The sequence below is a fragment of the Nicotiana tabacum genome, chromosome 21 (assembly GCF_000715075.1).
Source record: "Nicotiana tabacum cultivar K326 chromosome 21, ASM71507v2, whole genome shotgun sequence".
Lineage (NCBI taxonomy): Eukaryota > Viridiplantae > Streptophyta > Magnoliopsida > Solanales > Solanaceae > Nicotiana > Nicotiana tabacum.
The window spans coordinates 49,224,233-49,240,838 of record NC_134100.1 but is presented as its reverse complement, the minus strand read 5'-3'; the positions used below and the strand labels follow the sequence as shown (position 1 = coordinate 49,240,838).

Sequence of the window (16,606 nt, the reverse complement as noted above, 5' to 3'; positions counted from 1 at the left end):
GAAGTAGACAATAGGGGGGCAGGTATCACATTTGTGATGCCTTACGCGCAATTGCGAAGCAAGGCCTGGGCTGGGTAGGTTCGCATTTGCGACCAATTGGTCGCATTTGCGAGGGGGTCAGACTTCGCAAATGTGAAGTCAGTGTTGCATTTGCGACATTCCTCTAAGTTGTCAGGCTACGCATTTGCGAGTCCTTTTTCGCATTTGCGAGGATTCGCAATTGCGACTTCTGCGCCTAAACAAAAGGGTTGGGAAGATGGGATTTAGTCTCATTTTTCATATTGTAGAACCCTAGACTCGGTAGGAGGCGAATGTGAGGAGGCATTTTCACCTACAACTATTGGGTAAGTGATTTTCAATTATATTACATAATTATATAAGAAATTTAACATTAAATTCTGGAGAATATAAGAAAAATTTTGGGAAAATTTTTTATATTTTGAAAAATAAAAATTTGGGATTTGAGAGTCGAATTGGACTCGGATTTGAAAACAAACGCATATATGGACTTATGGGGTTATGGGTAGCCGACATCTATCCTTGGAATCGGGTTTTCACCGGGCGGGCCCGGGGGTTAGACTTTTGAGGAATTGTGTAAATATCATAGCTTTATTAATTATAATTAATTTCTCTTGCATTGTTTGATGATATTAAGTCATTTTTGGTTAGATTTGAGCCGTGCGGAGGCAAAATTTAAGGGAAAAGCCATTTTTGAGTGTTGATTTTGCCTAGTTGAGATAAGTATCTTGCCTAACTTTGTGGGGGGGAGGAAGGGGGGGGAACTACCCCTTAGTATTAGGTTGATTGTACTATTTGAAATATGTGAAAGACGTGTACATGAGGTGATGAGTGAGTGCACGAGCTTATATGTGAAAATTGACCGATTTTAACTCTTAGGTTACTTATAAGCATATAATTGAAGTTATTATTATTTGTTCTATCTTTCGTTGTCAAGTTTATCCTTACATGTTTTAAATAAAATTGTTAGTACGTGTTCTAGTTTTCATTGTCAAGGTTACTCTTATACGCATTTATTAGTAGTAGTTGTTACATGCTATTCTTTTCATTGTTGAGTTATTCTCATGCATTTAGTCGTTATTGTTATTTCATGCTACTTCTTTCAATGTTAAGCTTATGTTATGCATTAGAATTTGAAGTTGCTATTTCATGGAAATACCCTCATTGTTGAGTTATTGAAGTGATAGTTGTTGAGAGCTATTAATACATTTGTGGTTGAAATTGTTGGTTATTAAATACCTTTCCTTGCTGAGTTATTTTTCATTCATTTTATTATTATTGAGATTCTTGTACATATTGTGGTTGAGCCGTGGGCTATGTGTTGTGGTGACATTGATATTGTTGATTTTGGCAATGTTGTAGCATATGGGTACATGTGGTGTGAGTTGACTATTGCGTTGTGATATTGATGCGCATACGGTGGTAAAAGGGTGGGTATTGATGTGCATGTGACGAGATAAGTTAGAATTTATATGCGTGTTGCTAGTAAGGGAATTACTTGAAGCCACGCGATGAGATAAGGGAGCTAAAACATGTGTAGCTATTTCAAAAAAAATAGTTTTAAAATAAATGCAAGGCGTACGCGGCGATATAAGGAAGATTTTGATTATGACTTGTGAAATATGAATATGAGGTGTGGTACCTCGGTATGATATTTTTGTACATTCTATGTTGGAAAGGCTTGTTGGTTTGAACTGTTATTGTTTTGCTTTCCTTACCTCATTCCATTCTCATTTTGATTGTAGTTGGTTACTTGTTGTCTTTATCACATGTACACTCTTTGTTGTCATTTATTGCTTTTATTTTCGTTGTTAGCCTTGTGTTGATAAATTGCTTTATTGTCACTTATTGCCTTTATTTCCCTGTTGTTGGATTATATTAATATTTTGCACATGTTTTTATGTCGAGTAGGTATCTTGACCAGATCTCGTCACTACTCTTCCAAGGTTAGGCTTGATACTTACCGGGTACCGTTGTGGTGTACTTATGCTACGCTTCTGCACATTTTTGTATAGATCCAAGTACTTCTGCTCGTGCCGGATGCTAGTGAGTTGACCCGGATATTTCGGAGACTTCAAGGTATACTTGTTTGATGCTCGCAGGCCTCGGAGTCAGCTTCTGTTATTGCCTTTACTACTGTTTATCTTCATACCAAACAGTGTTATACTTAGAGATTTCTAGAGTATTTCTTTAGAGCTTATGACTCAGTTCCACCGGTTTTTGGAATTATGTACCTGTTGATCCGTATTGGTTTATTGTGATAATTATCAGTTTAATTTTATATCTTATTCGTTAATTCTGTTAAGTTCTCGATGCGTGTTAGGCTTACCTAGTCTTAGAGACTCGGTGCCGTCATGACTACCTAAGGTGGAATTTTGGGGTCGTGACATGTTGTTTGCTGAATTTTTATGGCCATATTGAATGATTAGTGCAAGAGCAGGTGTTTGAATTATGTACATGTTGGATACTATATCAGAAGGCTTGAGTTATTAAAGTTTAGCCAGTGATTAGATGATATTTCAAAACATATCATTTGTCATACCCGAATTGTGTAATCTTATCGTTGAGACGTATAATTTATTCAAGTATTCCAGATTAATGCCCAGAATTCTAAATGTGATAGACTGTAGTTTTACAGATGTCATGCCATAGAGTGTAAACCTTCACTTTACTTTGACAAAAGGGATTACTTGAAAATACAATGATGATTTTACTCCTCCGGAGGACGTGTAGACGTGAGGTAAGTTCTGCTGCATGAAAAATGAATCCAGGTTCTTCTCCCAAAAATAAGTATACTTCTCAGAGAGATCTTCTCAATATGATGCCTCTATCCTTCCTCCCCTGAGTTTTTCATGGTAAGTTAGAACCATACAAAAGTTTTTGTATGCTTACTCTTGACGGGTTGCTTTGCTTGAAGATGCACATTTTCTATATTCTATGGGTATTGCATCAATATACCTGATTGTAATCGCTACTTATGGTTGACTGTAAATTCTTTTTATGTCCTCTTTTGCATATGTTGTACCATCCTACCATTTTGCATGCTGTATCGAAAAGCCTACTAGTCCAATTTCTTATCTATAGATGGAACGCTTAGAAGAAAAAAAACAAGCAGAATGCTTAATATGTTGGGCCTGTGCAATAGCACGGGCAATCTTCATCTAGTACATTTCTAAGAGCCTTGTTAATACGAAAGCAAAAGGATGGCTTTCTAAGCTCTCTGTACCTGCAATCTAACTGGTTATTGACAAAGCATTTTAAAAAATAAATAGCTTTTGTGGTTGCTTTAAATAACTGGAGGCATCTTTGCTGTGCTTCTAGTTTGGAACTCAAAATCAAGTAGTGTCCTCAGACATTGTCTTGCTTTTCCTCAGAATCTATCTGCCAAATGATGCTATTCAAGAACTAAAACTTCATGACTTTTCAGCATCCATACGTTCAATCACACGCCGTGCTTCTTCCTCTGTACCAGGGACGACATTCCTAATCCGCTTACCATTTTTCAGTGAATCTTGTTGGACAGTGAAAGTGAAATAGAAATTGTTTGAAACCTGAAAAAGAAAAGCATCACTACTCCAAGTGTTTGAGCAATATACTGAATGGAAGTTTCTGCAGTAGATATGCACTTTTCTTAGTTTATAAAGAATGGAAACATGGAGAATAAGACGACAAATCAACACAGAACCACTCACTTGACCTTGAAATGCGCCCTTTTCTAGCATCCTATCTGTCTTTAGCAAGTGTATTTGGCATGCCGGAAGTCATTACCAAGAAAATGTTTTCCATAAAGAAGTCATTTTCTCATACTAGGTCAAAAGAAAATGCTTTCCAAAGAAATTATTTTCCATTAAAAGGGGAAAACTGACTTCCCTCGCTTAAGGGCGGACGTCATTTTTCTTATAACTAAATTGACTTATAAAATCATATTATTTGCTCCAACTAACACCTAAACATTACTATTAATCTTTAAGTTTCAGAATTTTCATCAAAACACTCTCTGATTTGCTACTTCATAAAAAAACTCTCTCCAATCTGCAAATATTATTACTAACCTTTTATATATATTGTTTTCGAGAAATATTTCTATCCACTAACCAAACACCGGAATATTTTCTAAGAAAGTATTTTTCATGGAAAATAACTTTTGCCATACCAAACACACTTTAGTGTTAATTCTTTTTGATAACCGAGAAATCCTCAAGGACCAATTGGGTCACGTTTTGAAAATCATTGGATACCAAGCTCTCCCCTTTATCCTTCTCCACTCAAATACCGGGCTTTTGTTTGTGGCGAAGTTTGAACTCATGACATGCACCTAACCCACACATTAAGCTCTAGGCTCTTACCACTAAGCTAAAGCCATGAAGGCCCACAGTTTAGTGTTGATTTGGTTGTTACCATTTAATCAATAATTAAGATGTTAAGAAAATAGACCTCGAGTCTAACTGTACCCAAAAGCTAGTTCATGAGGTGAGAATTGTCCAAAACTATATGAGACAAAGTCCATTCCCTTAACATGTGAGATACTCCAACATCTCCTAATTCCAATTGGAGTATACATAACATAACATGGGTGTCCAACACCGGGAAACACAGCAACAAGAATCAGACTAGCTCTAATATCATATTAAGAAAATGGACCTTGGGCTCATATCAACCTCAAATGCTAGCTTTTGAGGTGAGGATTGTCCAATACCATATAAGAAGACCAACGCATTTCCTCAACCAATGTGGGACACTCTAACAAAGAAAATACATGTTTCTCCCAAACATATTTAATACATCGGTTAAACACTTCTTCTAATCATATAACCAAAAAACAAACTTAAGGCATTAGCAGACAAGATTAGCTAAACGCCTAAACCTTTAAGTTGATAGACTGAAAAACAATAGACCAAAATTTCCTCACAAGTGAGTCAAAAGGGAGGTTTCATTTGGTTTTTGATGGAATAAATACCAGATCCGTCTTGTCAGAAAGTAGAAGAGTTAATAAGACCAGATTTACTCATCAAAAAATAAGACTAGATTTGCTAACAACAAGAATTGATGGATAAACACGAAATGTCGTACGCAATGATGACTATTTTGAAGGAATACTCAATGATGAGAACAAGCATTTTCTCACGTAAGAACTAGTTACATGCATGAAAAAAGTTGATAGTTCAAATAAACTACAAAATAAAGATTAATAAACTTTAGATGATCCACATAAGGCACTATTATCAATAATATCAATACAGCGATATGTTATTCTATAGAGTGCCAATGCTCACCTCACTAGAACGCAACTCCGGCCGCATAACATGAGCTATCACTTCTACATTAATCAGAGGCCTACCCAAATTCTCTAGTTCTGTGTACAAAACACATGATTTGAGGCGGAGAAAATTTCCCACATCGACCTGCATCAGCAGATTAAGAGTTAAATCTCATCAACATAATTATACTCAAGTGCAGAAACTTAGCATGAAACATATTCCATTGAGGGTTTGCTATAATGAATGGTCTGTAATAAAAAACACACCATCCCATTGCTTTTCCTTAATTTTGATGGATCTTTGGGTAGTTATTCAAGTCTGAATATTACCAATAAAGGTGAGGCGATCACAGCTAGGCTGCAAGCAAACAGCCACATACACACTAGAGATTGTAAAAGATTGGTCAGAACCCTACTGAATGCCTTCTTTACTTCCACTTCAAAGTGGCTGTTAACACAATTAAACTACTTCTAAAATGGTCTATTAGTTGTAGCAGAAACGTTAGCACATCTAAATATAGTACTTTCTCAAGCATCTAACCAAGAAAAAAAGAAATCCTCAATGTTGGAGATTCACTTATTTAAATATAAAAGCTACAGTTTGATATCACAAGGAATATCATGTATTCTAGGTACATCAAAATTTTTACAATTTTATTTAATCTCTTCAGACATTACATCTCAGTAGCAGTGCAGAGTTAACTGAATTGATAGATGCTCAATCCCATAAAGCATTAAACCTTTTGTGTCTCCAAAAAATCAGAGGGTGCCGCTACTTCACAGCTCGACATATGCATCAACTCGAATTACCAATTCCCAGAGGATGATGCTAGGTGTTCACTCGGTTAATAGGATCACGTGGTATACCATTGGGAGTTCTTTAAAATTTACAGTACAACACAGGGTATTGCACCCACATAGCCACCTTTTTCAATTTTCACCGGCATAGCCAACATTATTTTGCAACAGTGTTTATACATCTTTATATATTATTATACAATATTATATACTTATTTTAAAACAATATATAACCTTGTATAAACATGTATAATAGCGTATTAGAGGTGTTTATACACTGTTATACATTATTATACAGTGTTGATACAAATTGCTACATATTGTTTGAAGAAAAAGTTGGAGTTCTGTCAAGAACATAAAAATAAAAAATAATTCACTAAATGACTTCAAATATTATATAGACTAAAACTAAATATTTTGTAGTACTGCAATTTCTAGTTCCTCTTTGCCAACCATGATTCTATTACTGTCAAGAAAAGGAATGAATGATGCAATTGCAAAATTCTTTTTCTTTCTCTCATGGTTACCCTACGGTTTGACCACTTACATTATCTTATAACAGTGATCACCTTGAATCAAACTACTTAATTATCCTTAAAAAAAACTTTCTCATTGAATGAATGGATAGGTTTGACCACTAACATTATCTTTATAATCAAATGGTTTTTCTAAAAAAAAAAGTCAATTAAATTGTCGTCTATCGTTATTCATCAGCCATAAAAAACCGAACATTTTACCTTGTTTTCTCAAAAGATACTCATTAAAAGGGTAAGAAATGAGGTTAGAAGAAAATCAATGGACTATTTCCAGTTCACTTGTATTTAAACCCAAGGAACAAACAACAACAACAACAACAACAACCCAGTATAATCCCACTAGTGGGGTTTAGGGAGGGTAGTGTGTACGCAGACCTTACCCCTACCCTGGGGTAGAGAGGCTGTTTCCGATAGACCATCGGCTCCCTTCCTCCAAGAACTCCCCACCTTGCTCTTGGGGTGACTCGAACTCACAACCTCTTGGTTGGAAGTGGAGGGTGCTCACCACTAGAAGTAAATAGATGTGCTTCCCTCTCTCATTTTGCACCCTACTTCCATTAAGGGGTTGAAGAAGCAAGGAAAAAGAAGGTTATTACATCTTGATGGGAAACCTCAGCCAATTTGTGAAAGAAAATTCAACCCCACTGTACCTTAAAGTTCTGTTACATAAAAGATAAGATACCTAACATAACCTTACTTTGTACTAATAGGCGTGTGACGACCCGATAGATTGTTTTGAGTACTAGCCTTAATTTCAGTGCTCCGAGACCTCCCATAGCTTCATTTGATGTTTTTATTGATTTGCGTGCGGGGTCCGTGTCGTTTTCCGAAAAACTTTTACGTAAAATTTTGAAGAAAATGAGATTTTTGATTTAAAATGAGGCTAGAGTTGACCACGGTCAATATTTTTGGTTAACGACCTCGGATCGGTATTTTGACGATTCCGGTAGGTTCACGTTTTTTTACTTGTACGAACGTTTGGTTGGCTCCGGGGTGTCCCGAGCGCATTTCCGCGCATTATGTGAAAAATTGTGAAAATTGAGTTTTCAAGTTGAAATCTTGAGTTTTGATGATCGATTCTTGTTTTTTGATGTTATTTTGATGATTTCAGGTAGCGAGCAAGTTTGCAGGATATTATTACAACTGTGTGCATGTTCGGTTTGGAGCCCGAGGGGCTAGGGTGAGTTTTGGAGGTGTTACAGACGATTTTGGGACTGCCGGTGTTCAGCAGTTGCTGGTGCAAGCCTGCAGATCTCGCATTTGCGAGGTCAGGCTCGCATTTGCGAGGTCAGGCTCGCATTTGCGAGCATCGCTTTTGCGGCCAAATGATCACATTTGCGAAAGGCACTGGGATCGGGGAACTTCACATTTGCGAAGGAACCGCATTTGCGAAGGCTGGGAAATCGCAAATGCAGCTGGAGTCTCGCATTTGCGACTCTGACAACCTTGGGGGCAGCTTCGCAAATGCGAAAGTTTTGCCGCATTTGTGACTTTTGTGCATCGGATGCACAGACCGCTTTTGCGATCAGTGTCTCGCATTTGCGGGTATCGCAATTGCGAAAAAGAGTTCGCAATTGCGGCGTCTGCAGCTGGGTAAAAGAGGGAAAAATCGGGACTTAGCTCATTTTACACCATTTCTCAACCCTAAACACTCTAGAGGCGATTTTTGAAGAACTTTTTCTCTCCAAATTCATTGGTAAGCATCTCTAACTAGTTTTTAATCAATTTCAATTACTTTTCATGAATTTTTAACATCAAAACGAATTTCATAGTATAAATTAGGGATTTTGGATAGAATTTAGGAATTTTATAAAATTGAGATTTAGCCCTCAAATTGAGGTCGGATTTCGAAACAAATCACATAACCAAGCTCGGGGGTGAATGGGTAATCGGGTTTTGGTCTGAATCTCGAATTTCGACCAACCGGGCCCGGGGTTGACTTTTTTTAAAATGATCAAAATTAAACCTTTTTCATTCGTAGGTGGTTTCTAAAGCTTGTTTTGAATTGTTTGATTGATAATAGGCTAGATTCGGTTGGTTTGGAGGCTTGTTCGAAAGGAAAAGCCATGATTAATTGTGATTTTGTTGTGGAAAGAGATTTTGATGTTGGTACCAGCGGAGTCCCGAGAGGTACTTAGCAGCTACCAGTTAGTGATTCGAGGTAGAGCTGCATTCCGTTCGCAGACCCTGGAGTCATTTTCCTATTTCTTGCATTGTTTCCTTTTATTTCGGATAGTAATGTATTTCTTTCAAACCTTGTATTTAGCTTGGATCTAGACGCTCATGTACTTGTGACACCAAAATCTTGGGATGGTTTATGTTATGTCTTTGATCAGTTATTAGATAGCTACTGCTTTTGTTTTTATATTATCCGTTTATGTTGGCTTGCCTGGCATTCGGTGTTAGGCGCCATCATGGCCCCACGGTTGGGATTTCGAGTCGTGACAAAGTGTGAGAGTGCATACTGACTTTTCCTTTTTAAAATAAAAAACTACTAATGCCAAGATCTTGAAAAAAAATAGATACATGCACTTAAAAGTTTTTGGGTGTAAAACTTGGAGGAAAAGAATGAAATTTGTGCAAAAGAATAATCTATGTTCACTTCTTAAGAAGTACTGCCAAGATGCAAGAAAAAGAAAACACTACAAAATGACGAGAGAGGAGGTAGTCAACGGTTTTAAAAGGAGAAGGGAAATGGGGGCTGCTAATGAGGGTTTTTCAAAATATATACAAAAGGGTGCAAACCGAGTAAGGATTACAAATATGGGCATGTTTTGGTTATAAGATTGGACCAGATGATCCAGAGTGTAAAAATTCCTATATTATTTGTGATTCAAATTTACTTTCACACACAATATGCATCAATGATTGAACTCTGTTTCCAAATTTCAAGAGAATATTGCCGGATATTCACTTGCTTAGTGGGGATCACGTTGTATCCTATTTGTAATCCCTTAAATACCTTACGAGACCCAGTATGTGGGATCATAAAGCATCTAACTTCCACATACAAGCCAAATATCAGATCCTGAATCCTGATTATAGGAACTTCACAATGCCTTCATCGTTTCATGTAGCATCTTTTTATAAATATCTTCTCATGAAAAATTAACTACATTCTCGACATACTATCAGTACAAGGAACATAACCCCCTCCCCCTCCCCCCCCCCCCACACCCACACACACAAAAAAAAAAAAGATTAAACTATTGCAAGGTAAAATGTTTAGTCAAAAATATTGTAAGTAGTTGTGTAGAATTAGTTCGGCATTACTAGATGTAATGGAAGTAAATTAATGGTGAAACTTATTGGCTTTTGCAGGTATAAGATGGAGGTGTGAGACTATATTTAACTTTTGTAGTTCTGCAAAGAAGAATGACTAAGAAAGGTGTAGAACTCACATACTATGCCTATAACAAAATATGACTATAGTCAAGCCGACTAGGTAGATGTTGTATTGGGGATGAAAGATTTGACAATTTCTACAGAAACATAAAACACTCATAGTTTAGACGACCATATAGCCGACCGAAACTAATTCGGATAATGTAGATGTAAACTATTCTTTCGTGGCTTTATGTATTGGGTTGAAAATGACAGTTTTCGGTACAAGATTACTTTAATAAACATTATATACTACTCACTCTTGTAGAGGGATTTGGATACGAAGGTCAAACTAATTAATTTCCGGTGTAAGAATTTGGAAAAAAGATTTTCAAGTTTTTTGAAATAAAATTTGCATATTTGGAGATTACATCAAAAGTATTATAAGTCATGATAATTAGTCATTTAAAATAATAACCATAAAATTTTGAATAGTTCAAAATAATTACAATATTGTGGTCAAAGAAGACCCTGTTTAACTCTCCAAATAGTAATAATGCCACATAAAAATGGAACGGAGGTAGTATTCAATTTGATTGACTTAGAAATCATACATAAGGAAAAGGTGGACCTTCAGAGGAGAAAGAATGAACAGTCTACAAACTTTTGGTACCATTAGAATGAAACAGAAATTGAATCACTAGAACTTTGTTGGGAATGTACTGTTTGAAGTATTTAGAATCAAAATCATTGTTTTAATCTATCCTACGCTCAACCTTTTAATTTAGATCCAAGAAAAATTAAATGTAAGGAATAGTGTGACGATAATTTTTTTGAGATGGTAACATATAGTGTGACGATATTTTTTTGAGATTGAATAATAGGGTGACTATATGCTAAAAGGTAATAGCTAAACTTACAGGTTTCAAGAAATCAACATGATCAACTTCCACAAAGCAAGGTGCACTGCCTGCAAATGCATAAGCTGTTGCATAAGCCAGCTCAAAAGCTCTCCGCATCAAGAATCCTCCAAAAATTCGGCCATGGATGTTTCGTTGCTGTGGCTGGCAAATCAAAGAGTTCTGAAGACACGTATCCATTATTAAAATGCTGTCTCTATATGCCAAAGCAGGCATATCACAAAAGATTCGGCCCTCAGCCAGCAACTCGTTTAGCCCTTTCACTTCCTCACCCTGAATTTCCTTCTTTTGTTCCCCTTTTTTAATCTTTCTCATTTTGTTTCTTTCTTCTGCTTCTTCCCAGAGAAGCTTTTCTTTTTCAGTTTCAGGCGAAATCTGATTAATTGGAGCTGATTTTCCAGTCTTAGAGTCTCGGGCCACAAAAGTGAAGTTTGCAGTTAGAGCTAATGACTGTGAGGTACTGGATGCTTCTGCAAGAAAATGCTCCATGTCATAGGAGACGATAACCACCAAATATAGAGGCAATACATAGAAAGCTATCAAAACTCGGTCCTTTGCAAAACCAGAAGTTTACCCAGAAAATACTCTGAGAAACCTAGCCTTTCCAAGAAATATCTTCTATCACTATCAAATAATTTTTTTGTTTAATTTTCAAAAATCATAAGGCATGTAAGCCTGCAATACTGTAATTCACTACTGCATTTTCCAGCAGAAATGGAATACTGAAACAAATTCCTTCTTATTTATGAATACCACAGAGCTTTTAAAAGTGAAAGATACAAACAAGGATAAGCCTCGTGGTGTTTTAAGCGAAAAGCGAGTTGCACACTTTCCGAAGTGAAGGGTACAATTTATGGAAAATATAAAAAGAAAAAAAATATATGACTTAAGTACTTATAGCATAAAACTGCTACAATACTTGCTAAATTTCAGCTTCTAGAATACAATAATGAAAATAGTAATCCAACATCAGTAAATTGTAATTTCGACAACGCCACTGCAAGATAACGTCAATCTCAATATTAGCTTTCAATTTTCTTCCAATCAATTCAAAAAATAATTGTTGGCATCATCAGTTTTTTATTTAATTCTTTAATAACTCTACTAAGAGAGTAGATTTGAGAAGAGGGCGAAAAAAGCCTGAAAACAGAAAAAGAGGAAGAAGATTACTAGCTTACTAGGAGAAGAAGAGAGGGTGATTGCTCTAGATGAAAAATGAAGAAAGAAGCAAATGGCTTTTAATAGTAATGTGATATCAATTAAAACGATAAACAATGACACAAAAGTTAGTACTCCCTCCGTTTCAATTTGTGAGAATGTATGGGAGAAAAATCTATTTTTTTTAACAACGCTACAATGAGCCCTATATATAATAGATATTCTACTCCTACTACATATGGGACTATGACATATTCTACTCCTACTACATATAGGACTAGGACTATTTACACATAACTATCTAACACTCCCTCTCAAGCCGGTGCACACAAATCATATGTACCGAGCTTGTTACATATGTAACTAATACGAGGACCAGTGAGGGACTTGGTAAAAATATCTGCAAGCTGATCACTCGACATACAAGGCCACTAGACTCCCCCTGAGCAACAAAACCAAGTGGTTGCTGATAAACAAAAGTTGGCCAAAAGGTCGCCGGAAAAATTAGAAAATAGTGAGACTAAGCCGAATTCCACACTACAAAATAGGTTCTACAACACCACCAGAAAACATAAACTTTTCTGGAAATTACTATTCACACCGGGAAATCACTGTTCATGCCGGAAAAAATAAAAGTTGTCAGAATTTGATGTAATTTATATGGGTAGGCTCAGAATCACTAGACGAGTAAGTTGTCCTAAGAAGTTTTTTCAAAAAGTGGCCGGAATGGCTCACGCGCCGGAAAAGTTACTGTAGCTCGCTGGAACCCTAGTTCTGGCGGTGCGTGGAGGCGTGTGACTTTCTGCCGGAGCAATTGACTGGGGTTTTGTCACCTGACTTTTCCGAACAAGATGGTAGTGTTGGTTTTTGCACAACACTTACCGATGAGGAGATAACGCAAATCAATCTTGAGTCATCAACCGGTAAGACGCACGGTGACTGACTTTTCTGTTCAGATGGGACTGGAATTTCTGGGGTTTGGTCGCACAAGGGTTTCAGATCTGATGACTGAAGCTCTGATACCATGTGAGAATGCACGGGAGAAAAATCTATTTTTTTTAACAACGATACAATGAGCCATATATATAATACATATTCTACTCTTACTACATATGGGAGTAGGACATATTCTACTCCTACTACATATAGGACTACGACTATTTACACATAACTATCTAACACAATTTATGTGACGTAGTTTGACTCGGCAAAAAGAGGAAGACTTTGAAACTTGTGGTTTCAAAAGCTTAAAGGGTAAAAGTTTTTGTGAGGCTTTCAATTTGTGCGGCTTCAAAAGCTTCTCATTAAGGGTAAAATTAGCAAAATGAAAAGTTTAAAGTTAAATTATTTTCAAATATATAATTGTGTTATTCTTATTGGAATGGACTAATAAAGAAAGTGTGTCACATAAATTGAAACGGAGGGAGTACTTACAAGTTACAAGTAAAAAGCATTTTCTTCCACAGGAAAAATTCCACAGGGACGGCCAGTCATGTATGAATTGGTTTACGAAATTGACACTAAAATTACAGTTGATTAAAAACAGCTCAAAAATTTAAGATAACTGTTCACGACCTGAGACCCTGACACTTATGCTTCACTTTTAAAATGCAGTATTCTTAAATGCACCCAAACATCCAGGACACAAGTGATATGGCAAGCATATGAACCCAATGCAACATATAAAAGAAAAGAAGGAGCAGAATTCAATCTCATATTCAAGAACAATAAGTATCTCCTCTGTGTTCTCTAGTGAATCTATATCACTTGCATTCAGGCTTGGCCTTGTTTCTGGAGTTTGTTAATTACAACCCTTCCTGAACTGGCCATGTAGCTCAACAAAATCAACCAACTAGTACCAGTTCATCTTCCATTGTCCCTTTAAGAATTTATTTCTGATTCATGAGTTTTCTTTACAAAAAAGCTGATAACGAGAAGAGCGAAACCATCTTTGTCACCATAATATTACAAGTGGTTTTGCAAATGTGTCTCAGCACCCTTTTCACATAGCGTTAATGTTTCCAAAGGAGGTCTTCGCTAAAGTTTTACGATATGACATCCTTAATGGATCAGCCTTAAATAAGCACTAGGATAGTGTTAACATAAGTTGAAGAAAGAGAACTGAAGGGCATCAAGTAGTTTACAAAGAAACTGATACATGGGGAACTCCCTTTACTGTGGCTAATATGAAAATCCTGAAAATGATTCAACCCAGCCTAATGTATCTAAATTGACTTCACCCGATGTTTGCACTTGCAGTGTCGAAAAGTATCAAGTTATGTGGGGCTTTAAGAGGAAACACAATTAAAGCAATTGATTTAGTGAAGAGAGATGCATAAGAAGAAAAAACAATAATGGAAGAAACAATTGTACGAATAGATAAATTGAAAATATTACAATTAGGGAAACTTATGAGGTAGAAGACATGTCAATCAAGGTCAAAATCATCTTAAATTTCTGATTCAGATGCAAAGATAAAATTTTAAATATTTCAAATTTATTTACTAGTTTATACTTATGAATTTAATAATGATTTAATGATAAAACCCGCATACAAGGTGTATATAGAAAATCTAGTACCCAATTGCTGGAAGCAAGCTGATGCGTTGCTAAGCTCTATGTCGATATGACAAATATTCATATATTTGCAGTTTGAAAATCTCAACTCTAATTGGTGGTATTACCCTTGCATTAGCAAAGCATTAACCTATAACCACTTAGGAAAGAGATAGTATAGCACTAAATCATTATTAATAATTAACATGAAAGTAGATATGTCATTTCCTTATGACTCTGCATGAAAGCAGGAACAATTTTCCACGAAAATCACAATTTCTGAACTAAGAGAACTATGACTTTGGGAATATACCTGGTGAAGATTGCATCACTTCCAATTGAATCTCCATAGATGACCGACCAACCCATGTAACAGCGCCCTCTATTGTAAGATTAGTATCAATAAGAATAGGTTTTTTCAGAAGCATCTTGTCCACAGAAGCTGTAACTAGTATCAAGGGCCTAGTAGTACCATCATTACTGGAACAGTGCTGGATTGAAAAGAGAGAAAGAGAATATGAGTACAATACTTCATAAGAGAGGAAATTCTTTGGTTCAGAAGTACATGACTAGCACAGCAAAATTCTAATAATAAGAACAATCTTGTGTGATCATAACTGACAAACCAAACACAAACATGGTCAAGTCTTAAGTACCCTGATAGCATTCAAGTCGAGACGTTTTAACTATAAAGATAATGGGAGCTCAGCTCTAACAGATATGCAATAAGCAGATGGTCAAAGCCAGAGTACCTTGAAGGATATAGTTCCAGCCAAAGCATCAAGGTCTTCAAGCAACTTTCCCATCCTAATCTCATTCCAGGGGTTCCTATATTGCTCTCTCAGCACATAATCAGAAGAGAATTTGTAAAGAACACTAGTCCTACTCTTAGATGGGGTCTTAGCAATCAAATCAGTTGCAGTTGGTGGAGAAGGATCAACTGGGGCACTTGAAAGTCTCTCAAAGATACTTGATCTTGCTTCCCACAATGCATTTGTCACAGGTGAATGGTACATACCTGGCCACAAACTGATTGGCTTTCTAATTGAACAACCTGCATCAATGGTTGCCACATCTGGGACTGGATCACTATTTTGTCCAACTGAAAATATCCTAGTCTGAGACACCATTTCATCACAAAATGCAAAAAAGGGTTTTTCATAATTGGCTAAGCCAAGCAAGAAATTTGAGAATTTGGGACACCTTTTGGTAAAAAAATGCAATCTTGATGATGGCCTCCCCATTTTTTTATGGAGATGAAATTACACCAATAGAATAAACTTTGAGGCAAGATTTTGGGTTTTTCCTGATAGATACGATGGGTAGAAGAAGTGGCAAGAAAGTAGTGTTCTTGTAGGTTTCATTTGAGAAAGTTGTAGCTCTCAACTGGAAAGAATAGAGGCCGTGATATTGTTAAATAAAGATTCTTTGAACACCAAATGAGTTGTACTCTGTTGAATTTCCTTCGGCATCAATATTGCTAATCCTTAATTATCTACCCATTTAATGTTGGACACGATGATTATCCTCCAAACTCATCCCTTCAAATTTATGATACCGAATTTTCTTGTTTGGATCATCTTGTTAAATATAGGAGCAAAATGATCCCTTATCTTTATCTTTAGATTCCAAATAGTCCTTATTCTTTTATATTGGCACTAATAGTCCTCTTTCTTAGCAAAAGTGGTGCACTTTTGATAAACCCCACCGGTTTCTGTCACTCACTAACGGTAGCACCACTAAAACTGTAAAAGAATTTTTCCTCATGGTTTAATAGGCCTGATCTTGTACCTTCTCTCCATTCATCAAGGCAATTCTGCCGTTCAATACTTCAAAAACAACAATATATCAGGTGTGACCCTACAAGTAGCGTCCGGAGAGAGTGAGGTGTAGCACACCTTACACCTTTCCCCTATTTTTGTAGAGTAAAAAAGTTATTCCCAATAAACCCTCGACTCAAAAAAAAGTATTTTTTTAAACAGGTTTAAAAAATATAAAAGTAAAAAAATAATGATGTAAATATTGTAGAATAGAAAAGT

General features: G+C 36.3%; 1 protein-coding gene across 1 annotated transcript; it reads right to left on the bottom strand.

Moving 5' to 3' along the window:
* Positions 1-3,117: 3,117 nt before the first annotated feature.
* LOC107782721 (acyl-coenzyme A thioesterase 2, chloroplastic) lies at positions 3,118-16,091 on the bottom strand. The gene is made up of 5 exons (XM_016603652.2): positions 15,320-16,091; positions 14,881-15,058; positions 10,854-11,323; positions 5,292-5,420; positions 3,118-3,569 (listed from the first exon to the last, which is right to left on the bottom strand). Exons 1-5 carry the CDS (start codon positions 15,809-15,811, stop codon positions 3,432-3,434), a joined length of 1,407 nt encoding a protein of 468 aa, XP_016459138.1. The 5' UTR covers positions 15,812-16,091; the 3' UTR covers positions 3,118-3,431.
* Positions 16,092-16,606: the final 515 nt, after the last annotated feature.

Coding starts and splice junctions, on each gene's coding strand:
- LOC107782721 (XM_016603652.2), bottom strand. CDS start 15,811: ATGGGGAGGCCATCATCAAGATTGCATTTTTTTACCAAAAGGTGTCCC. Junction 15,059..15,319: donor CTGGAACTATATCCTTCAAG/GTACTCTGGCTT, acceptor TTTTCAATCCAG/CACTGTTCCAGTAATGATGG. Junction 5,421..10,853: donor ATGTTGATTTCTTGAAACCT/GTAAGTTTAGCT, acceptor CTGCTGATGCAG/GTCGATGTGGGAAATTTTCT.